Below are 24707 nucleotides of genomic sequence, written 5' to 3'. Positions count from 1 at the left end.
TGTAAGGCGAAAAGTGTGTATCTAAAAAAAAAAATCCCATAGGAAACCATTAAAATGGGAATAATCTGTTCCCATAAAATATACTTTTCAACTAAATAAGCCTTAAAACTACACACAACATAGCTTATTCAATGTATAATAAATGTGCTATTGTATTGTAATGAAAGAAATACACTGCATAGTATCATAAAGTCACTTTATTTACATTTGTGATGGTCATTTATGGCTTGATGGAATGGCGTTGGAGGTCGAAGGTCAAAGGGAATTGCTGTTTGGAAAGAGAGGCGCATTACATGAGGACTGTAATTAAAGAAATACACTGTGCTGTAAAATAAAGTTTTATTTACCTTTTTGATTGTCGTTGATGGCTTGTGGAAGGAGAGTCACCTTCCATAAGGACTGTTGGTAACATAACCTCTACTGCTGTTCGGTCGTGTGCTTTCGCCGAAGATCACTCCGCCAGCCGTGGTGGGTGTGTATTATGAAAATAGTGCTTATTATAAGGTTTAATTTTCATAAATTTGACGTTTGTAAGACAAAAAGTTTGTAAGTTGAGGTCTCACTGTACCTGTAATTTACAAGCGCTTTTCGAAGCCCCAAGGACACTTCACAATCAAAAAGAACAATGGAACAATGCACAGCAGAACAATAAAACCATAAATAAAATGATAAATAATAAAAGAGCTGATTAAACTAAACTGTGAATGTGAATGATTTGCATACTTCGACAATCTAGTTAAATCGGGCCCCATCAATGTTATAATTCGGCCCCCTTTTCAGACACAAGGGGGCCAGTTGGAATCACTGCATCTCAAAAACAGACCTGTTGAGTTCCTTGAAGATTTCATTTTTCCATAAGTGTAAATGGTTGCTTGTTGGGTGCCTGTTTATCAGCATTCAACTGGTCTCGCATATAAATTTTGTGTGGGATAGACTCCAGTCCATCTAATGAGGGAAAGCCAATGTAGCAAAGTCGTTGGCGATGTATGATTTCATTTTTCCCTTTGGATTTTTCCTCTCTAAAGTTTCGTGACGACGTGTATCACAACATCCTCACGTCTGATTTGCCCAACCTGCTGGAACACGGCAATATCACTGCACTCACTCAGCTGTGGGGCTCGGGGCAGATCTCCAATTTTGAGTATCTTACGCATCTCAACAAGCACGCCGGGCGCTCTTTCAATGACCTCATGCAGTACCCGGTGTTCCCTTTTATCCTGCGGGACTATACCAGTGAGACGCTGGATCTACAAGACCCCAACATTTACAGGTCAGTCTTTGCTTGTGCTTTGGTAGGAATCGACATGTACTGTTCATCTATAATTGGGAGTATACAGCACTCTGGCATTTCTACGGAATGTATTGTGTTATAAAATGTCAGTGTTTCATGAGAAGACCTTTAAAGAAAAGTAACTTGCAATAAATAACCTTATTATTATGTTTGTGACAGAATACAAAATATTTTTTTCAATTTCTGAGGCTTCTGTGATTTGGTGTTATTGAAGCCTGCCATTTAATACCCGAGAAAAAAAAAGGGTTGAAGAGCAAATAGCATGCATTTTTATTAGTTTTTTTTTGTGCTGAGGGGTTCTGGTTTTATATTCAAGAAAGGCCTGCTTTTTAACTGCCAATTTGTTTTATACTATGTATGAACTGAAAAATATGTTTTTATTTAAGAATATTCTCATTACATTCTTTCTAGTGATCTTTTATCCTTTTTAAATAACCTGCGGAAAGATGCAACTTTTAAAATAGTTGAATATTTAGAGATCACATGTCATTAACTCATTCACTGCCATTCACAAATTTATTCGGGAATTGAAAATATAACGCAGAGCACCATTACCGAATTTGTTCGGGTTTTTTTTTTTTTTTTTACTTGCTTGGGTGCTGATAAAGTGCGGGCCAGACCTCTGACAATGTTTTTTCTCTTCCACATTGGGGCATTACACATTTTCACTTTTTTCCATGTTAGTGCGTCGTTCCAGCTTTAGTTGTTGTTAAAGTGTTATGTCAACCAATATGTTTGTATTGCATTGTATTTTGAACAGCCACCCTCATTTCACGCTCATATAACTCCAGACCCATATATTTCAGGAATTAACTATTTTTATCTGATGAAAGAAGAGAGTCTAAGGTTTCTTACGCTACGCTACTGAATGTTTATGTAGTCCTAAAACTCAATATTCTGTTGGTCCAAAAACCCTGACATTGGAGTGGACACATTTGCACGTCTGGCAGTTGAATGAAAAAAAAAAAAAGATGAATGCATATTTGGATTGGATTGGATTGGATTTGCCTTTATTAGTCTCACAGTGGAGAAATTTACAGTGAATATTTACATACTTGTAGGCTATATTCTTGTTTAGTTAACAATTTCCCATGTTGTAGTCATAGAATATTTCGAAAAGTCTCCTAAGCTTCTCCTTCTTTGATTGTTGTTTAGAATTCAGTGCAGTGCTCCTGGAAAGGAAATTGCCTCTTTGGCTTCTCTTGTTGGTCTCTTCATCGCCTTTGAAATACATGAAAAAATATATAACAATTAGAATTTAATACGAAGACAATATAGAAACATTTAACTCAAAGTTTAAGGCGTTATTCATTGGCTTTTTCAATACAGACCTTATCCAATGTTTTGAATTTTGTTGATTAAGATTTGAGGACATGACTCCACACCAGTTCTTTAGCACACTTTTGTGTGTCCATTTCTACCCACTGCATGTCCATTTGAAAAATAATAATATTAAAGTCTAAAATACATTTTGTGATGAATACTTATGTATTGATTTATGTTGATTCCATTCAGGAATTTGAGCAAGCCAATCGCCGTCCAGTCCAAGGAGAAAGAAGATCGCTATGTCGACAATTTCAGAGTTAAGACCTATCCCGTGTTTATCACTTCATTATTTTTCATGCTCAAACATTAATTTTGTTCTTTATGATCTCCTCATGCAGTATTTGGAAGAGGAATACAGGAAAGGCATCCGGGATGATGACCCCATGCCTCCCGTTCAGCCTTACCACTACGGATCTCACTATTCCAACAGCGGCACCGTTTTGCACTTCTTGGTCCGAATGCCGCCTTTTACCAAGATGTTTCTCGCCTACCAAGGTGAGTCATTGCTTTTAGCACTGCAGCGGACACATTTTTGCCTATAATTGGCAATGAATGAGTTAAATAGCAACTTAATATTTGGTATCTCACGGTAGGTGGTCTTGGTAGTGCAACTCTTGCAGCCAAAAATGTCCCTTATATTTGCCCTTCATTTTATCTTTCTCGTGTAATTCCTTTTTTCGTTCATCTGATCTTTTGTGATCTGAGAGATGTTTTTATGTGACTGCAAATGTATTCAGCAAGCGATGGTGTCTAAGGTCATGAAAGGATGCCGTTCCAATCACCGAATTGAATTGAGTTTGTAATTACATTGTCTTTGGTTTGAACTAGATCAGAGCTTTGATATCCCAGACCGGACGTTTCACTCCATGAACACCACGTGGCGTCTCTCGTCCTACGAGTCCATGACGGATGTGAAGGAGCTCATCCCGGAATTCTTCTATCTTCCAGAATTTCTGGTCAACAGAGAGGGTCATACTGTTCATGTTCATTTTTATAAGCTATGATTCTTCTCTCCTATACATCTTTCTCAAAGCTTGCTTTTTGTCATTTACAGGTTTTGACTTTGGCGTTCGTCAAAACAGCGAACGGGTAAACCATGTGAATTTGCCTCCCTGGGCCCGGAACGACCCGCGTCTCTTCATCCTGATTCACCGTCAGGCGCTGGAGTCTGATCAGGTTTCCCAGACGCTTTGTCAATGGATAGATCTGGTGTTTGGACTCAAGCAGAAAGGAAAAGCTGCAGTACAAGCAATCAACGTCTTCCACCCAGCTGTGAGGATGCCTCATTATATTGAATCGAAAACTGGACTGATTCTGACACCGGTTCCCATTAACTTCCACAGACCTACTTTGGAATGGACGTTTCAGCGGTAGAAGACCCAGTTCAGAGAAGAGCGCTCGAAACCATGATTAAGACGTATGGACAGACTCCCAGGCAGCTTTTCAACGCCTCCCACATCAGCAGGGCTGGTCCCAAACTCATGATGGAGGGCGAGCTGCCGGCCGCCATGGGACTCCTGGTTCAGCTTGCCTTTAGAGAAAGCAGAGAACAAGCCAAGGAAATCATCTGTCCGGTAAGGAGCCTGCTATGGATTAATTGACTGAAGCTTTATCAAGGTAGCAAAATTCTACCTCGCAGTCAAAAGTTAAGAATGTCTGCTTGGGACTTTCTTTGAAGGATATTAATGAGTTACATGATTGAAATAATTATACTTTTTGTATTTATTTAAAAGGTAGTAAATTACACCTATCAACAATATTATTACCATTTTTTTCAATCTGAGATGCATGTAAACGTTTTAGCATTTGATATGTTTAGTGATATTTATGAATCAATGGCTAAGTTAAGCAAATGTTGGAATTATCAAAGCAATGCATGGTAAAATAATGTGTAGTTTGAATTTAAAAACAAAAAAGGAAAACATCATCAAGACCTTTTTGGCTGGAAATGGTTGAAGTCAATAAAAAAATGACTCGGGACATATAGTCATCTCTGATTAAAAATTTGATTTCACCAATGTAATTATGATTGCAAGAAAATACATTTTAACATTGAATTGATCAAAGTTTTTCCGAGCAACACACTTTTTTTTTGTCCCACAGAGCCCATTACCATGGATCAAAGGTTTGAAGTGGGGTGAGTACGTGGGGTCTCCCAGCGCTCCGGATCCAGTAGTATGCTTTAGCCAGCCTCATGGTGAGAGGTTTGGATCGCTGCTGGCTCTGCCCACGCGCGCTATCTGCGGCTTGTCGCGCAAATTCTGCCTCCTGATGATTTACAGCAAGGAGCAGGGTACGCAGACGCACGCCTGGCACACCGTAGGGCTTATCGCTACATCCGGCTGATTCAACACTTTGTGTATTACGCAGGAGTTCGCAGCATGCACAGCACAGATATCCAGTGGTCGGCCATTTTGAGTTGGGGCTACGCAGATAACATATTGCGGCTGAAGAGCAAACAGAGCGAACCCCCCATCAACTTCATTCAGTGCTCCCCACTGCATCAGGTGATGATGATTAGCGAACAATTGCACCCTGGCCAGCATCCAGCCAGGTGCCTCATTTCCTCCATCTCACGGCCCCGTCCATCTGCAGGTGACCAGCTGTGCTTGGGTGCCTGATGGCTGCCAGCTATTTACGGGAAGCAAGTGTGGAGTCATCACCGCCTACAGCAACCGCTTCACAAGTGCCACGGTAGGTATCCATGGCGACGTCTCCCTCTTAGCCCTCCGCCTACACATTACAACATCACAGGCGCCCCTCCTCTTCATCTTTCTCTTCTTTTTAGCGCCGTGCGGCGCTCATACGCTCAGTCTCATTAGTCACATCACAGTTGCCCTTAAAACACATTTCCAGAGCCTACAAGTGGGATTAAAGGGTTCAAACGTAGATTCTTGTTCCCCCTTCCTTTTGATTTGTCGTTTTAAGACCCACCATGCCATCGGTGGGCAAATTATGGCCCAAGGGATGCATGCGGCCATCTCAATTTTTTTTAAACTGCCAATAGAGTATTGGTATTACCCACATTTGTTGCATCAATGTATGTATTTGTTCCCCTCTAAAATCCATACCTGCTAGCTACTCTGGTTTTGCCATAATGAGTACGGTTTTAATGATCCCATTCCGGTTCATGGTTTATTAAAGAAAATTAATCAGCCCGTTTCCACAGGTTGATAAATTCCTTATTTGGAGCTTGGACACCCTCTTCTGGCGCCTTTTTGGTGCAACACGAGGTTTTCAGAATAAACAAGTACAGCAAAATACATTGACGTGATGGAAGGACTGCTACAATGTGTCCTTTTTTCGGTCAGAGGGCGTTCCTTCAGTGACGTCACGTACGGACTCGTCACCAACTCAAAAACAAGACTTCCAGAATATTGAGCGCGAGTCTTAAAACGTAAAATATAGCTATATGCGGTGGAATCTTTGTAAAATACGCTCAGTAGAAGTCATTTGAAGCCATTTTCCAAATTATGGACACAACTTGTCTGGAGACGTCGGTTGTCCTTTAAGTATCATCGAATCGGGGAAGAAAATTGCAATTCTTGTAAAACAACAAAACCATTCACTAAATCGCCATGGTGGTTTGAGGTTCAATTTGGATCGTGCTTACAACAGGCTTCTTAGATCGTTACCACATAGACTTAGTAATGCTGATGAAGTGATACCAAAGCGAATGGGGCAATCAGGGCCAGCCATACACATAATCAAACAGAACAAAAGAAATAATTAGAATAGCTTCAGGGAGTAGTCCACTGCTCCCTCCAACCTTTGAGCAAGGAACTATCAAAGCAGAGTTCTGGCATCACCACATTGTACATTAGGGATACATATAGGGCCAGCGCTGCCAGCACAACTTTAGTCCGCTGACGAAGCTTTTCGGATGAGGAGCGAAACGTCCGATACATTCAAAGAAGTACAGATGACGGATGTAGAAACCGTTTTATCTATCATTAGATCGCTTCATTTTGTGGATGTCAGCTGCTTTCAAAAACAATTTATAGTGGTCAAAGATGTGATTTGATATCATTAATATCAAGTGTGAGTCATTTATTTTAAAAATCCTTGGTAGCTCATATGTAAATTATTACACTAGGCTGTATGGTTGCTTTCGGAGGTGGGAGACTAGTCGTGATATTTTCACGATTGACAAGTTGAAATATGGGTATTTTTGTCACAAGTATATCTTGGACATTGATCAACATTTGTATGCCTTTTTTAAGTAGTTGTAATATTAAAAATCATTTGGCCACTGGATCCTGGCATATTACGAGCCTTTTTTTGGTTTCAGAAGTTGGCAGATATGAAAATGAGTAGTTAAAAATTGTGTGTGTTGTGAGTATTCATTGTCTGTCATGTGTCTCTGTCGCTGAACAGTCGGAGATGGAAGTGGAGTCTCAGGTTCACCTGTACGGACACACCGGAGAAGTCACCAGCCTATTTGTTTGCAAACCTTACAGCATCCTCATCAGCGTTAGTACAGACGGTACCTGCATCCTCTGGGATCTCAACAGGTCAGCATGGTGCTGATTGAGTACTCGGCATGCCTCTTTACATGTATGTACGAAAAAAAAATAAGATGATGTTTTGTGTTTTCTGTTCCAGGCTCTGTTATGTGCAAAGCCTCACTGGCCATAAAAGTCCAGTGACAGCTGTTTGTGCCAGTGAGACCACAGGCGACATTGCTACAGTTTGTGACTCCGGTGAGGCATCAAATAGCAAGCTGTCACAGGTTGGCTAATTGAAACCTTTTAGAACCACAAGACTTGTTTGAGATACAGTCAGTCATCAGGTTATGATGGAGTTCAGTTTCTGAGGAAGCGACGCAATTTGAATTTTTGCACAAGTCACTGTCATGTTTTTTTTTTTTTTTTTGTCTGTAACATTCTCTCTACTGCTTCAGTGGGCGGAGGGAGTGACCTGCGACTGTGGACCGTTAACGGAGACCTTGTCGGTCACGTGCACTGCAGAGAGATCATTTGCTCCGTAGCGTTCTCCAATCAGCCGGAGGGTGTGTCAGTCAATGTCATTGCTGGCGGGCTAGAAAATGGCGTTGTCAGGTGAAGTTTCTCTTCATTTATTTTTTTTGTGTTGTGTTTCATATTGTACATTACTTATGTTACCTGCATTACGTATTTATTCACGAATTAAAACTATGACGTGGAGCGCCATTCCCGAATTTGTTCAGGTTTTGCTTTTTCTTGCCGGGGTGCCGATAAAGCACTGGTCAGACCTGTGGCGATGTTTTTTTTTTTTCCTTCCACAAGGGAGCAGCATTTGCCTTTTCTCCATGTTAGCGCTTTGTTACAGCTTCAGCTGTTGTTTAAGCTCTATATAAATCAGTGTGTATGCATTGTATGGTATTTTGTACAGCCACCCTGATTTCAAGCTCAGATAACTCCAGACCCATATATCTTTGGAATTAACTCTTCCAGTCGATCTCAGAGGTACTATTGGTAGATCGCATGACACAGTGATGTGAAATTGTCATTAACTGATGCTATACAAATAAAGTTGAGTTGTTTGGAATAAAAACTAGACATCAGCCTATCAGCCATCCCTACACTTGATTGATACACCGGACAACCAATCAGATGACAACTCATAATTAGGTAAACTGTGCGTGCTCAAACAATGCCCTTGAGTTAAATCATTCATTGCCATTCACAAATTTATTTGGGAATTGAAAATATGATGTAGAGCGCCATTCCCAATTATGTTCTGTTTTTTGTTTTTTCATGCTTGGGTGCCGATAAAGCACCGGCCATGGCCTCTGGCAATGTTTTTTTTAATTTTCCACAAGGGGTCAGAATTTCCCTTTTTTCCATGCCAGCGCTTCAGCTGTTGTTAAAGCGCTATTTAAACCAACATGTATGCATTGTATTTTATTTTGAACAACCACCCTCTTTTTAAGACTATATAACTCCAGACCCATATAATTTATGAATTAACTTTTTTTTATGATGAAAGAAGAGATTCTAAGGTTTCTTATGCTGCATTGAATGCTTATGTAGTCCTAAAACTCAATGTTCTGTGGGTTCTGGAATTTAAATGAAAATGACAAAAACCCTGGCACTGGAGTGGACACATTTTTGCGCATTTGGCAGTGAATGAGTTAAAAATCATAAAACAGGATCACTATATAGCAGAGAAACACTGTTGCGTCAATAGAAATATGTCAAAACAACAATTTACAATGTAAACACCTTTAAACGTAATTTGTTTGTACGCGGGGTAGTGTCTTAACTCACTTTCACCGTACGTTTTTAGACTTTGGAGCACGTGGGACTTAAAACCAGTGAGAGAGATCACCTTTCCCAAGTCCTGCAAGCCCATAATCAGGTAGCGTGTTACAAAGCCTTGCGTTTCATGGAAACTCTTCAAAAATTTGCATCAACAAGCACCTTGTGCCTTTATGTGTGTCTCAGCCTCACATATTCTTGTGACGGCCACCACCTGCACACAGCCAATAGCGAGGGCACCGTCATGGCTTGGTGTCGGCGGGACCAGCAGCGCATGAAGCTGCCCATGTTCTACTCTTTCTTGAGCAGCTACGCCGCAGGCTGAGTGTCCATATCCATGCGTGTGTATGTATGTTGAGAGAGGGTTACTGCCTTGCAGGTATATCCTCACTTTCACTCCAGCAAGAGAAGATGCTTCTCATTGCTCTTCTCCCTCCATGGCGAGAAACAAATGACAGCGGCCACACCCTGCTGGACTTTTAAATTGACCTCCCCGTTCGCCCTCATACAAATATACGAGGGGGAGATGTTGTATCGTGGCTGCAATAGACACTTTATTTTTCGCATCATTTGTTATTTTCTTTGTCTGCTGTTCATTTCCCCCCCTGTTAAAGCTGCTAGCTTGGCTAAAAAGCCAAACTTTGTCCTTCAGGCTTGCGAATCGTCTCACCGAAGAAGAAAGGACAGGCCACCGTTTGACTACCGCATGCCACAATGACGCCTGACTGTGCGCAGGAGACACACTCCTTCAAATGGACCTTTTTATTCGTTGTTGGAATGTTGATCTCGCTTTTATTTATTGGAGATTGTCTGCAGGCCAGCGTACTACATGCAACCTCTAACGACACCTTTAACAGCATATACATATTTCCTTCATGAATCTGAGCCTTTTTTTCCACAACTTTCACATTTTTTGTCATTGCCATCTCATTCCTGATGTTCTTATCTGCTCTCGAAATGGTGACTAAATGTCTATCTCCTTTAATGCAGCTATATTATTTGACATTGCATCACTACTTTGCTGCACTTTTACTTAGTCCGTCATCGCGGTCGAAATAACAGTTATGGCACTTTTTGCTTGCCCAACCATTCTTTTACTTCATGTCAAATCAATCACGTGTTTCATCCACAGAGAGCAATATCAGATTACTTGCAATAGGTCCTCATTTTTATTATTGTAACTATTGACGTTTGAGCCTGCTGCGACGATGTCTTGCTTTTCACTCTTTTTTTATAAGAAAGGGAATATGTATTTGTTATGAAGTCTTTTCTCCTTATGTTACTTTTCATGTGTTTCTTCCTTATTTGTGCCACCACTGCATCGGACCACCTTTTATTTGCTTTTTCCTTGAATGTACATTTATTTCCACAATGAAACATTTTATGAGAGTGTGTGACAGGAAAGCAGGATGGATGATCTGTTAGATATTTTTTGTGTGTGTGCGCTGAAACAGACAATGTATTTTTCTCTCGATAAACTTGAGCTATGCATAAATGAAATTTCCTGGATGGTGTTGGATCGGATCTTATTGACCTCGATGGCCTTATTATGCAGTGTGTGTGTGAGAGAGAGAGAGTGACAAAAGGCATTCCAACATGCACAAAAGTCAGACCGAAGTAATTTTTACAAGTTTCCTAAATACGGTAGATATTTTTTATGTATGAAATTGGGTTCCCACGGGGCAAATCTTTCACACACAGAGTCCCCAGCATGTAGAAGAAAAAAAAATATGGGGAACTGGGAACTGATTATTCTCATTTTTAATGGTTTCTTATGGGAAATAAATGTTTGGCAGACGAACATTCCGTCAACGTTTTGCGGGTGATACAGGATCAACAATTTTTCAGCAGTTGAGTACATGCAATGCTTTAGTAATATGGTGGTATATAACTCATGTTGGTTTGATCTCCTCCAGATACTCATATCAACTCTATTTTTTCAGTACAGTACTTAAAACAATCATTTCTGTACACAAAGTACTATAAACAACCATATTCATCTGCAGGACACTGCTTCAAGAAATGTACGTATTTCACATTAAAGTTCCTGGGGATGCAAATTTTACCGATTCTGTCGAATGCCCCATATACCGTACAATGGTTAATTGCAGTAGCAAAGTCATTGGACTTCGTTGCTCCCACCCCCTGAGGACAAGTGTATATGGGCTGCGTGATTGAGGTTGACATTTAAAACGTGTGCACTACCCATTTAAACGCCTACGAACATCAAATATCAAGTTTAGGAGAACAAATTGGGGAAGCCTGCGGCTGCTTTTCATGTCGTGTGCTGCATCGAGGATCCATCGTTGTTGCGTTCAGGGTCAGCGTGCACAGTGGGAGAACACACATTTCTTAGCTCCTGCCTCACACGGCACCGTGAGTCTTGTAGTCGTCACACGGTGGTGTCTCCCTTTTCGCTAGCATCTCTCCAAGCCCCAGCCGCGGTACTCCTCATTTTTTAACCCCCCTTCCTCCTTCCTCGCACGACTCACGTCACGCAGCGGATTTGTTGAGGCCACGTAGCCGCGCTCCTTCAGCGGCATCCACCGCGACGAGGCTGGACAGGTTCCTTGTCGCTTTTGACAATTTGACAGATCCTCTTTGTGTGTGTGTGAGTGAGGTTACTGAGTGTGCGCGTGTGATTGTGTGAGTGTTGTGTGCACGTGTTTTGGGTGGAGTCAACCCGAAATTCGCCAATTTGGAAAAAAACACGATCAGGTAAGCTTCTACACAACTGATATTGAGGCAACATGTCCATTTTTCTCTTGTTGTTTTCTCTGTAGACAGGCCTGCCGCTCGAGTCCATCGTAATGTCGCTCGTGTTTGGGGTGTTCTGTTTTGAAATAAACGACACGGTTATCATTTTTAAGGAAGGTGGGGGAAGAAGGGAAGCCTCGTTGGGGAAAGGCCCAGAACAGAGAGCTTTAGCATTGCTTTTTTTTGAGGGGGCGTGAGGGTAATTTAATAAGTCAAAGCACCATTTTGATTCTACGTTTGCGACCACATAATATTTGCATATGAATGTATAAAAAGCACCGCACTCATAATTATAAAATGTATTTGTGATCAGGTTTCATTTCCTGGGGATGGTGTTGCCCACGACGTCATCATATTGGGGTGGCGGCGATGCAATCATCACATACTTTCTCATATAACTGCACATGGACCGGACGGAAATTTTCTACAAGGCACTGTTAAAATGAAATGTATTGTGATGTAATAATAAATCCAATATAGGTAAATAAGTTCCAACATTCCACTTTTAATGGGACATGTGTAACGACTTGACGTTGAAATTCGCAACAGCTTCTTGTTTGCCTTCAAACTTAGCCTGTGGCAGGCGTGTGCACATTTTCAGCATCTCGTCTCCATTGGTGAAAGAACACTTTGATTCTCTCCACTTTCATTGATAACTGCTTTAAACAACAGTGTATGCAGTGGTGTCTTTTGTATTGAGTTGTATTATTTAGTTATTTAATGATAACCGCTGGCAGTGTGAGTACCCACAGCATCTCCCCTCTCTCCTCTCTTTGGAGTGGCTGAGAGGGCAGAAATTTCATCTGTGCTGTATGTTGCACATACAGCACATTTGATAATAAAAGCGGACTTGAATTGGGTCATCACTCGTCACTGTTTTGAATTGCCTCTCATCATCCCTAAATGAAGTGAAACAGTTCAAGTATGCTTTTCCTCAGATGTTTTTCCTCACAGCAAGAGCCAAAGTGAGCCAAAATATACACTGCTGTATACATGCAGCAACAACGTGAACTGGTAGTCGTAAATAGGTTCAAGTTCAGCACTGTTCCGCTTAGGTGATATAGTTCGCTTGTTTAGACGCCATGTTTAATTCTAGTTTGATGCAACTATTGTGAACCAAATCACACTCGGGCGCCGCCATCTTGTCAGGTCCCGCATGTGGCTCAAATGTTATTTTATTTTTGATAAAGTGCTAATTATTGCTTTAACCAAATCCTCTGTTTTGTAGGGGTGACAGAATGAAAGATAGCATCACCAACAACAGCACAGCAAGCATCTCCCAAGCAAGGAAAGCCGTGGAGCAGCTCAAGATGGAGGCCTGCATGGACAGGATAAAGGTATGCCACGTTATGTGTGTTTCTCTTCTTTTCTCGCAATGTCATCTTTGACACTTGAACATGTAAACTATGTATTTGTGTGCTTTATAAATGTAGCTAAACTGTTGAATAGTGGTTGTGATTTTGGATTGCCAAACTTTACTCAATGAAGCCGCACCTAACATTGCCTTTCAAAAATTATGTAAACATTATTTCAAATTAGGTTAAAACAAAAGATATCTTGTTTGCTCCCTATTTCCCAAAAGGATTCCATAATTGTTGTACATTGTGACCCACTGTGGTGTATTATTGAAGAAGCAAATAACAGCTCCGTGTCAGCGTTTTAGTAGCTAGTTTTGGCAGAAATCTGCTGTTTCAAAAAAAAAAAAACAGCTCAGATAGTATACTGAGGCACTATTTCAAGGCCTGAGGTTAAGAATAGCTGCGTGGAGTTTAAACTGACAGCATTATCTTAAGTTACACGTGTTTGATTGTTCAGTCAAATTAATTGGAAGGATTATTTGAGTTGTCTTCACTTGAATGTACTGTACTGCATACAAGGATCAGCCATGCGAGTTGATAAATGTATTTATTTCATGGCCTGGTGATGATGTCCTGCATCCATAAGTGAAAATTCAAATGCTGGTTTTTGTTGGGAGCTATTGTACGCAGTCTTTTGTTTTAGACTCTTGGTTCAGCATGCACTGTTCGTACTCGTCATTGTAACGAAATAGGTCCTCGGGATTATGCATGTGGGGCTCCATGTGTAATGGGTAGTCTGGGCTATATAAATTTTAAAAAGTTGTAAAACACTACGACAGTTTTGAATTGTAAAAGAACAAAAAAAAAGAACAAAATGTCTCCTTTAAGACAATGTTAATTCTTGATGTTAGAGCCCTTAATGGTTTTCATCATCCCGGAGACAAATCCTTTTCAAATGCTTATGATAACAACGGTCAAAAAGAAATTCTGTGCTTTTGTTTTTAATTTTGTGGAGTGTTATGGAAAGACTTTAAAGTTTGCGTCATCAAGTCGTTCATTATGACCTCCGCTTGCTCTGAGAAAGATTTCCCCACAGTGGAAGAGAGTTTGCTCACATCAGCATGGCAGACGAGGCTGGAAAACTGCCACCGAGCTCCATCACGACTAGTCGTTCTTGATCCATGCTCAGCGCTACCAAAGTTGCTTGCCAACAAGAAAATCATCCCTGCATAAAAAAATAGATAAATAAAATCCTCTCTTATCTTTCATATCATAAAAAAATGTGAAAGGCATGTTGCTGTGTTTATTCAGTTTTGAATTTTACTCAATGTTACTCCATTCGTTGTCATGTGCCCTTTGAGCAGTAGTGGGAAGTCATGGGATTATTATATTATATGTTTATTTAAAAAACGTTTTTTAAATTAGTTTTTTTCCTTATTTATAGAGCAAATCCAAAAGAGAGAATGCAGAAGATTTATGTTGGGATGCGATGTTGTTGTCCACATTGTGCAAGGCTCAACCAATACCTCATGAAATTTCATCAAATATGCTCCCGTCTATTCATCCACACATGCAAGTTTTCATGTTCTTCTATCCACTCACACATCCTATCGACCTATTCATTCTTGCACCTCAATCACACATCCATTTATCTGTCTGTTCCAGTGTCCATTTCATTGACTTAAACATGTGTAAGTAATATGTGAAGTCGCTGGATTTAATGTGCATGGGACTCTATTTTTATTTTCTGCCGTGTTCCTTGTTTGAAGAAAATATACACTGTGATAGCAGACCGGTGATTCTTAGTGTTGTACAGTTTCCTCTCTAGTACGTAAAAGAGGTACTGGCGAAGTACACTTTAGCTTGATATAATTTTCACTACATTTGAATGTAATCTCTGGGAACGCTTTGGTTTTAATATTCTTAAATAATGTGCTACACCAAACCAGTATGACTAAAAAAAATATGGTTCACCTACCAGAATAATGAACAAAATGGCTGCCTTTACAGCAGCAATGTATTTTGTTTTACTTCTTCCTTTATTTTCCTCTTCCTTTCATAACTTTGCTGCTGTGAAGTGTAAATGTATCCACTGCGAGACTAATCAAGGCTAATCTGATCAATCCAATCAAAAATTGAAACACAGTAGCATAGTTGTGTTCATCAAAAAAATTGGCTCAAATGTTTAATTTTCATATGTAAGAAATAAGAGACAAATTATAAGTGTGTTCTTGTAACCAAACCCCTAATTACAGTAAGTTTAAAGGACAACCGACGTCTCCGAACAGGTTGTGTGTATAATTTGTAAAATGGCTTCAAATGACTACTACTGAGCGTATTTTACAAAGATTCCACCGCATATAGCTATTTTTTACGTCTTAAGAATCACGCTGAATATTCCGGAAGTCTTGTTTTTGAGTTGGTGACGAGTCCTCACGTTATGTCACTGAATGAACGCCCCTGACTGAAAAAAAAGGACACATGGTAGCAGTCCTTCCATCACGTCAATGCATTTTGCTGTACTTGTTTGGTCTGAAAACCAAAAAGAGGCAGAAGAGGGTGACAAAGCTCCGTGTAAGGAATTAATCAGCCTGTGGAAACGGGCTGATTAATTCCTTACATGGAGCTTTGTCGCCATTTTGTGCCTCTTTTTAGTGCTACATTTCCCGCCCGCAGATACCTCAAAATGGCACGGAATAAATTCTTTAATCGATTGCAAACATGTATGCTTTCCTCTTCAGAACTATTTGATTCATATTCATAACTGGATGAGTAACAAGAAAGCATATTCTCCGAATCCGAAGCCATTGAGCCATTGTTTTGATTCTCCAGCAAGGCAAGACATCTTGGGTGACACCACGAACAAGGGGGCGGGACCTTCTGAAACTGGCCACTTCCGGGTTCATTTTTTTTGCAGATTTCGGACACTATGTCATTCTTATTGGTGTTTTGCATTTGACTAAAAATATACTGTGTGTTTTGGGTATTTTAGACGCTATAAAACGTTTTTCTGATGTCAGTTAGGAAACAAAAAGGTGATGTCGGTTGTCCTTTAACAATGGTTGGATCAATAGTTCTTGCATTCTTAATATTGTTTCAGTCATAAATGCCCTCCAAGTGAAACAGTATTTAAAACAGCGACCATGCCAAAAATGAGTTTGTCACCCCTGCTCTAAAATATATAGATTCGTTTTTAAATTGAATTTAAGTGGCTCACAACTTCTCCACTTAAACTGCTCCCTATGCAAACCAAACTCGGATAAATGGAAGAGAATAAGTAATTCATCATTTCAGTCGCACTTATTTGTACGACCTAAACAAGTACAAAGAAGAAAAGAAAAACTGTCTTTTAATGCTGATTCAATTAAAATGTTTTATACACAAGTTTGAATAAAATTGTACTACAATTGCTGAATAACAACTGGTTTGAATAAAATGTTTAAAAAAAGTTTCAAACAACCGAACTTTTTAATTAGGCAGTGATTCTTCTGCATGCCACTAGAGAGAGCCCATCTACTTGTAAAATCAATGTGCTATCCATTTAATTTAATCATTACTTCAGTATAATTGCTCTTTTTGTACATTGGATTGCAGTATAAAGTCCCAGACTGTGAGTAATGTTACAGAGCCGTCACAAGAATATATATATATATTTTTATAAATTAAAACTTTTTTAATGTGGTACTTGATGCTAAGTAGATATAAGATATCTAATAGGGGGGGAAATAAATGACACAAATTCAGACGACGGGCTATTTTCAGTTGCGTCGGATCTCCACTTTGTATTTGTTGCCATCTAATAGCTTGTGAAGTGGAGGGCATGCATGAATAAAGAGCCGAGGCAGAGCAGGAAGTATTGTTGGCAATGTCTGCTGGTTTCTTTCGATTTAATTAAGGGACGTGACAAACCGGGGTGCGTATCAGTGACGAGAGCGGGCGCCTCATTGAGGGACCTTCTCATTAATCGCTCAATCAGCCTAAGGAATGTGAACTGTGTTAATTAAAAGGACACTTCCTGCATCACGGGGCCACAGTGTAATTACCAGCTAGTCTGGACCTTAAAGACACACACACACACACACACACACACACACACACACACACACACACACACACACACACACACACACACACGCACACACACACACACACACACACACACACACACACACACACACATTTCTCTTTCTCAGCAAAAAAAAATTCTTAAATTTGCCCGATAACTCACTTTGACTATCAAAGTAATTATGCACTTTATTTTCAGCGTAATAAAAGTCTTTAATATTCCCTCTTTATAGAGGCAGGAGACGACCACGATAGCTAAATTAGGTCATCTTTGGCAGCGTTTCCTAACCAAGACAAGAGCGCGGAAAATCCTACTGGACCCTTCGCACCCTGCCCACCCCCTTTTCCAGCTATTCCCCTCAGGCAGGCGCTACCGATCCATGCGCACCAAATCCGGCAGACATCTAAACAGCTTATTGCCCCTAGCCATTAAAAATAAACTTTGTTCTAATAAATAAATGACGTCTCATGCAATGTGCGTGCTGAATTATCATATATACTCATTTTTTTCCGTTATGTATTGAAACTTTACCCTTGAAAAACTGAATGTAGTCATATTACCGTTTTTTTTCCGGGGTATATGGCACAACCAAAAGCCTTGATTTTATTCAAAAGATTACCCTGCAGGTGTGTCTTATATGTGAAGTAATATTGACCCACGACAGGTCTCTCAACTACTGTCAGCAACTCCATTTCCCCTTTTTATAAGTAGTGTGTAACCCCATACCCTACTGAAGCACCTTATAATGTGGTTTGTCTTATATGTATTTGGAAATATTTTATATATTATATTTGGAAAACCTTTTTCATTCATTGAAGGTGAGCCTTATACTCTGGTGCCCCTTATAGATGGAAAAAGTTTGAAAATAAAATACACTATTCATTGGGGGTGTGCCTTATACACCAGAAAATACGGTACACATTTTAACTCATGACTTTCCATGTAATATTGCTTCTTCATGTATATATTTTTTTTCCTCTCATAATATTTGCACATTTCCCCATTGTGGAACTATTAAAGGGTTTCTGATTCTGAATATTCTGACTGGGTTTACCATATTGGCTGCATAATAAAGTCCTTTGGATTATAAAGCCTATTTTTAAAAGTATTTGCATGTATCGGGTGCACTGCATTATAAGGCGCATAGAATACAATATACTGCTAAGATACAAGCGTGGCTGCGGTCACGCTATGCACCCACTAGATGGGACTACGCTACAGGAATACAATCTAAAAATAATACAATGCAGCTTTATTTATACTGAGCCTTCACAAGCACATGCAGCTGCAACAAAGCCATTCGAATTGGTTACAAACAGACATGAAAAATAAATCCACACGCATTACAAAACAATAAATGAAAGACAAAGGTTGTGAAGACTATTGATTGAACAAAAAGGCACACAAACCCCATACGGTCACATCCACGAGGTGCTAAATATTCTTTGAAGTCTTGCTCGTCTCCTCAGTCAGTCATTCAATCTGTTTTTGGTATTATATTTGTTTCATAACGGCTGCTCAGATCTCACGAGGTAGTTCTCTGTTTGAATGTGTGTTGGGTAGGACCCTTGTAGGGTACAATTGGATGACGCTAATAATCAACACTCGATATCATAGGACCAACCTGAAACTTCTCGGCAGCACGAATATGCCAGCACTGTTTTTGATTGGGAGGAATGTCTGTCTCATTTGACTGTCATCACTGGACAGCTCTGGGGCAATTGTGCTTTCTTCCGCCAGAAATGGGCAGCATTTTCACAGCCACGCTTTGTTCAGCGGGAAAGTCTGTGCTGTTGGACAGCCATGGATGCATAGCTTGAGGAGCCCGTAATGAGAAGAAAGGAGTGTCAGCGCAGAGCGCCGATGTGTATGTGGAAATGTCGCGGCTTGGAATTGAAGCGGGTTTACGTGGGACAGGAGATGTGAGACAATCTCTTTTTGTCAATGGATGCTGCAGCTTCGCGTTTGCTTTCAAAACTTTGCTTGTAGCAGATGTGCACATTCCACCATGACCTATCTGATCCACTGTTGAAAAGGAGGCTTTTATCCTCTCCTCTTTCATCAAGAACTGCTTCATGCAATTGTTTTTCTTGTACTCAAACATCATAGAGTACATTTGGGAAAGTCATTAAGATTGCACAACTGTCCATTTTTTTAATGTTCCTGTTGTTTATTATTTTGCTTTGTGTTGACGATTATGTGAAGCGCTTTGTTACAGCTGCAGCTATAAATTAGGATGTATTGTATTGTATAATAAATATTGACAGCAACATTATATGAGACTTGTTCACCGGTTTTATACCACACCTTGTCCAAATTACCATCACCCTGGCAAAGTTCTGATTGGAAAGGTAAAAATGTGTTGCTTTTAAGTCCACAAGTTATTACAATGGCATATGGCACAAGCTGCTCTATTATCCAGAATAATGCCATTTGCAGTCAGGTTGTAAACACTCAGATTAGTTGACATTTAATAGCTGTATTGATCTTCCTCTCTGCTGGGTCTCAGGAAATACAAAGAAGGAGGGGAAAAAAAATCCCAGTCGGGCTCACAGTTTGCGCAAATTGTTTTGGAAAGTTGTGATTTGTCACGTCCAGCAAAGAAAATGTCACCTGTTTTTTGCAGTCGGGAGCCAAGGGTGTGTTGCGATGACATATCGACTTATCATCTCGCGCTGACAAAAATCAGAGATCTCGACCTAAGGTGGTGTTTCACCCGCATAAATAAGAGCAAAGGTGAATTGGCAAGAAGGGAGCTTGTTGCCAGAAAATTGATTTTTAATGGTGCTGCTTTCGGTGTGTTATTCTCTATGACAGACTATTCATTCTTAGATGAGGTATTGGACAAAAAGAGGTGTGCAAGAGAAGCCCAGACATTAAAGGACAACCGACGCCTGCGGACAAGTTGTGTCCATAATTTGTAAAATGGCTTCAAATGACTTCTACTGAGCGTATTTTACAAAGATTCCACCGCATGTAGCTATATTTTACATTTTAGGACTCGCGCTGAATATTCAGGAAGTCTTGTTTTTGAGTTGGTGACGAGTCCGTACGTGACGTCACTAAAGGACCGCCCTTGACCGTAAAAAGACGCATTGTTGCGGTCCTTCCATCACGTCAATGTATTTTGCTGTACTTGTTTGGTCTGGGGACTTCGTGTTGCACCCAAAAGCCGCCAGAAGGCCAGAAGAGGGCGTCCAAGCGCCATATAAGGAATTTATCAGCCTGTGGAAACGGAGGTGGTCACAGGAGGTCACCATTTTGTGCCTCTTTTTTTTTTGGTTGAGGGATTTTCCCCCAATGTTGCCTCAAAATGGCCCAAATAAATTCTTTAATCGATTGCAAACATGTATGCTTTCCTCTTCAGAACTATTTGAATCATATTCATAACTGGATGTGGAACAAGAAAGCATATTCTCCGAATCTGAAGCCATTGTTTTGATTCACTAGCAATGCAAGACGTCTTGGCGTGGCGTCACGAACTGGGGGCGGGACTTTCTGAAAATGCCCAATTCGCAGCTCAATTTTTTGCAGATTTAGCACAGTTTAAGTCATTTTTATTGGTGTTTTGCATTTGACTAAAAATATCAGCCTGCGTGTTTTGGGTATTTTAGATGCTATAAAACGTTTTTGTGATGTCAGTTAGGAAACAAAAAAATGGTGTCGGTTGTCCTTTAAGTACGCATGCATAATTTAACTGAGTGATTGCCAACCACCGTGCGCCACAAGTAATGCATCTTGGTTCATCCGTCTATGCCAGCAACATGTCGTGAGACGCAAAATAATGAAATGCTCTTCCACTAGGTGGAAGATGGTTCTCAGTTTTTTGAGCACTGAACAATTCAGCAGATTCAAATGGTTTTGAAGAAGACTGCAATGTTCAAATTGAAAAAAAAAAAAAAAAAAAAAAAAGTTCAGTCTGTTTGGTTTATGTGTACCGTCTTTTCCGGTTTATAAGGTGCATCCAAAAGCCTTGATTTTCTTCATAAGATGACCCTGCGCATTATACGCAAGTGTGCCTTATATGTGATGTAATATTGAGTCACAATAGGTCTCGGAACTACTATGTGGGGAGTGCGTAACCCCATCCTTTACTGTGGCGCCTTATAATGTGGTGCGCCTTATATTTGGAAATGTTTTCTATATTTATATATTATATTTGGAAAACTTTTTCATTCATTGAAGGTGCATCTTATAGTCTGAGTCGCCTTATATATGGAAAAAGTTTTAAAATACACTATGCATTGGAGGTGCGCCTTATACACTGGAAAATATTTATATGTTGTATTTATTTGTATTGTGTCTAAATAAGTTCAGTAATTTTCAAAAAATACAGGCAAAAGACCTTATTTTCATTCTCGGCAAATTGCAGTCTACCTGAGCATATGTGTAGAGTTTTCCTTTGTCATAAATTTCGCGAGACTTTGCACAGACCTAATGTGTTGTTTACGTTCTTGTTCACCTTTGTTGTATGGAACATAGTCAATCCTAGCAGCATCCCTCACTTAGATCAAAAGAAGTGTAGTTTCATCCCGTGTAATGTTGGACATTGCAGAAGCAAAAAAATTAACAAAGAGAAACCCATACATGACATTGGCACCTAAATTGCAAGATCTCCCCTTGCAGATGATGTCATCAGTTATATGTGTGACACATGGGTCTAGCGAGTTAACACCGACTTACACCTGTGCGTGTCCATGGGGGACTACTCATCACTTACGGATGTGCTATTCAAATATTTTTAAGACAATAATGATTAGAATGTGTTCAATGGATATCTACAGTGATTCAGAGGCGAACAATAAATCACAATCACAATATTGAGGGGAAATACTTGTTGTTATATAATTTTTATTGTATGATTACATGTATGGGCATTTATATTATCAGCATAAACATTCTTAATTGCAAGCATAATCAATATATCATCAGCAAACATATGATAACTAAAAACAATAAACCTATCAGTTTATTCGTTGATAATCTTTGATTCCTTTTCCTTTGACTTTCAAGATAGTTTGTGTTAAAATTTTAGAGGCCGCCATTTTCAAGCAATTTTTGTCTTTCACTCATTCACTGCCAGACAATGTGCAAAATTCTGTCCACTCCTGTGCCAGGGTTTTTGTCATTGTCACTCTAATTCCAGGACCCCCAGAATATTGAGTTTTAGGACGACATAGACATTCCGTACAGCATTAGAAACCTTAGATTATCTTTCTTTCAAGTTAATTCCTAAATGATATGGGTCTGGAGTTATATGAGCTTGAAATGAGGGCGGCTGTCCAAAATACAATGCGATGTTGGTTAATTTAGCGCTTGAACAACAGCTGAAGCTGGAATAAAGCGCTAACATGGAAAGAAGGAATTGCTGCCCCCTTGTGGAAGGGAAAAACTTTGCTAGAGGCCATGGCCAGCGCTTTATCGGCACCCCAAAAACAAACAAACAAATTCGGGAATGGCGCTCGGGAATGGCGCTCTACGTCATATTTTCAATTCCCGAATACTTGTACTAATATTTGTGAATGGCAGTGAATGAGTTAATACCTGAAATGTTGCAACAGAAAACACACTTTTCAAATTGTAAACATGAAGGATGAAATTTGTTTTCCAGTGTTGGTTCTTATCTTCACGTGTACTATCAACAGGTGTCCAAAGCCGCCGCAGAGCTATTGGCTTACTGCGACGCCCACATACGCGAGGACCCTCTCATTGTTCCCGTGCCGGCCTCCGAGAACCCATTCCGGGAGAAGAAATTCTTCTGCGCCATCCTCTGATGAGCCGCATGCTAAGCGCCGCCGGCAGCGGGCGCGGCATTGCCTGCCTTCTTTGTCTTCACCGCACCTGAAGCGACTTGCCACGGGCGTCCACTCCGGTTTAGCCGGGTGGACCTTGGTGTCGGTTGGCTCCGTCCTGGCGGCTGAGGGGATTCGACAGGGGGGGCAGTCTTGTTCAATAGGTTTGTTTTTGCTTTGTTAATAGACAACAGCCTTGCTCAGTGCTCTCATGAGGTGAGTTATTTTTCCTTTCCTTTAATCGTACACAATCCGAAATTCCCTCAGGAAACAAAAAAATATGCCCAGTAAACATCTTTTCACCTTCCATCGTCTATGAAACGTCAGTGCCTTTCAGTGTGCGAGCTTTAAAGTATCCGTTGCAGCGTGCACTGAAAGTCCCAGTAAAACATGACACCTGGCTCATTTCACTAATGAATTGTTAGCCGAGAGCCCTCAACAAGCCATCCACTGCATGGCCTGCAGAGTAAAAAGTGTTTTTGGTGAGAAGCAAGCAAGCTAATCTGTTTGTTCAAGCGACACAACTTGATCACTGTGCAAGCCTTTCAATCCAAATGATGTAATAAACCTTCCCGACCACGTCCTGATGCATTTTACCCTTCCCTTTTTTTCTCCTTCCATTGATGCTTCAATTAGGCTTTCATCACATCATGAAGCTTCCAATTGGAATACTTACCGATTGCAGGTTGCATGATATCAAATGTTTCCTGGGCACGTTTCCTGGCTCTTAATTTCAGAGTGAACAGCCAGGCCTTTTGACATTAAAGCCAAAACGGAGGGCCTGTGTGTTCCTCTGCTCCCCCGAATGACCACCGCCTCTGTTTACGAGGGGCTGTCCATCTTTTTCCCGTGTACAGTACGTTTCTGTGCCAATCCTCGTGAGAGCGGCGTGATCGTCACACCGCGCAAATGCACACTTAGTTTTTGTTTATTTGGTTGATCGGGAAGAAAAAGCACACGGTCTCCTTGACATGGTATATAAATAGCATTTTCAAATTTTTATGATGAATTGTCAATGATTGTTTATTATGATTGTTATTATCAGTCGTATTATTGAATATTTGTTGCACAGCACTGACTGCTCCATGGTGTTGTGTGCTACTAGGCTTGTACGATACCTGCTGTTGTTTATTATTTACAAAACATGCAGTTATTCTTCATATGTGAGTATTTTTAAAATAGATTAAATAAAAGTTGTTCAATGTGGGGTATTTTCCTCTTGGTACTTGAAGAGTCGTCGTATTACTGATTCAATTTATAGGAATGATGAAACCATTGAATCCGCTGTTTTCAGGAGAATCGTTTCTAGATTATTATTCTTTATCTATAAAATCCTGAGATGAATCTTGGGGTGTCTTCACTGACCTGAGGATTGTGCCAAATTATCAACCATATGGCAAAGGATGAATTTTTGCATGGTTTTACCCAAACTAGAGAGAACGTGATGTGAAAGATTGCCTCTCTGATGACTTTCCAGGAGGCTGCTCTGCAAATGTAATCACACCTGAGGTCCGGTATGTTGACAATGTTCAGCTGTATTCTTGAATGGTATTATTGTTTTTTTGTAAAAAGAAAATAAAATGCATTTAATTAGGACTCTTTGTAAATCCTGATGGATGAATTAATTAAAGATGTACTATATCAAATTTGAATCATGCATGTTTTTTATGTGGTCCACCCCATTGATTACAGAATTCCACACATAAGACTTTTTATATTACAGAATTTACATGTGTAACCCTAATAAGGATAAAACATTAAAAATGAAGAATCTTTTCATGTAATTGATTCTGGGCATGGGGTAGCAATCTTTGTATAAAATAAAAGTTTGAATTAAGATAGTGTCAATCAAGCTCCTCCACGTGTTATTGTGAAAGGATGATAACATGTTAATGGCAGAAAAGCGTAAAAAAAAATATATTGTGAATGAAACAT

At 40.0% G+C, this 24707-nt stretch overlaps 2 protein-coding genes across 5 annotated transcripts in view; both read left to right on the top strand.

Moving 5' to 3' along the window:
* The window catches only part of lyst (lysosomal trafficking regulator), a 51855-nt gene extending 41487 nt beyond the window's left edge, over positions 1-10368 (top strand). For all 4 annotated transcript variants that reach the window (XM_089011382.1, XM_089011383.1, XM_089011381.1 and 1 more), the window contains 14 exons: positions 1026-1270; positions 2807-2873; positions 2956-3112; positions 3446-3586; positions 3672-3889; positions 3961-4191; positions 4721-4910; positions 4988-5124; positions 5213-5311; positions 6995-7131; positions 7223-7320; positions 7521-7677; positions 8888-8959; positions 9046-10368. In XM_089011382.1, the coding sequence (XP_088867508.1) occupies positions 1026-1270; positions 2807-2873; positions 2956-3112; positions 3446-3586; positions 3672-3889; positions 3961-4191; positions 4721-4910; positions 4988-5124; positions 5213-5311; positions 6995-7131; positions 7223-7320; positions 7521-7677; positions 8888-8959; positions 9046-9184 (2088 nt within the window). In that variant the 3' untranslated portion in view covers positions 9185-10368. The remainder of the gene's footprint in view (positions 1-1025; positions 1271-2806; positions 2874-2955; positions 3113-3445; positions 3587-3671; positions 3890-3960; positions 4192-4720; positions 4911-4987; positions 5125-5212; positions 5312-6994; positions 7132-7222; positions 7321-7520; positions 7678-8887; positions 8960-9045) is intronic.
* A 647-nt stretch (positions 10369-11015) lies between these two features.
* gng4 (guanine nucleotide binding protein (G protein), gamma 4) lies at positions 11016-24432 on the top strand. The gene is made up of 3 exons (XM_089011385.1): positions 11016-11577; positions 12845-12953; positions 22626-24432. Exons 2-3 carry the CDS (start codon positions 12855-12857, stop codon positions 22752-22754), a joined length of 228 nt encoding a protein of 75 aa, XP_088867511.1. The 5' UTR covers positions 11016-11577; positions 12845-12854; the 3' UTR covers positions 22755-24432.
* Positions 24433-24707: the final 275 nt, after the last annotated feature.

This window comes from Hippocampus bargibanti, linkage group LG13 (assembly GCF_051943395.1).
Source record: "Hippocampus bargibanti isolate YZ-2025 linkage group LG13, ASM5194339v1, whole genome shotgun sequence".
NCBI lineage: Eukaryota > Metazoa > Chordata > Actinopteri > Syngnathiformes > Syngnathidae > Hippocampus > Hippocampus bargibanti.
The sequence above is the reverse complement of the archived record's forward strand: the minus strand, read 5'-3'. Positions and strand labels throughout refer to the sequence as shown.

Excerpts from the sequence above, each read along its gene's own strand:
- gng4 (XM_089011385.1), top strand. The coding sequence starts at position 12,855 with ATGAAAGATAGCATCACCAACAACAGCACAGCAAGCATCTCCCAAGCA. Across the intron at positions 12,954-22,625 it reads CCTGCATGGACAGGATAAAG|GTGTCCAAAGCCGCCGCAGA; the intron begins GTATGCCACGTT and ends TACTATCAACAG.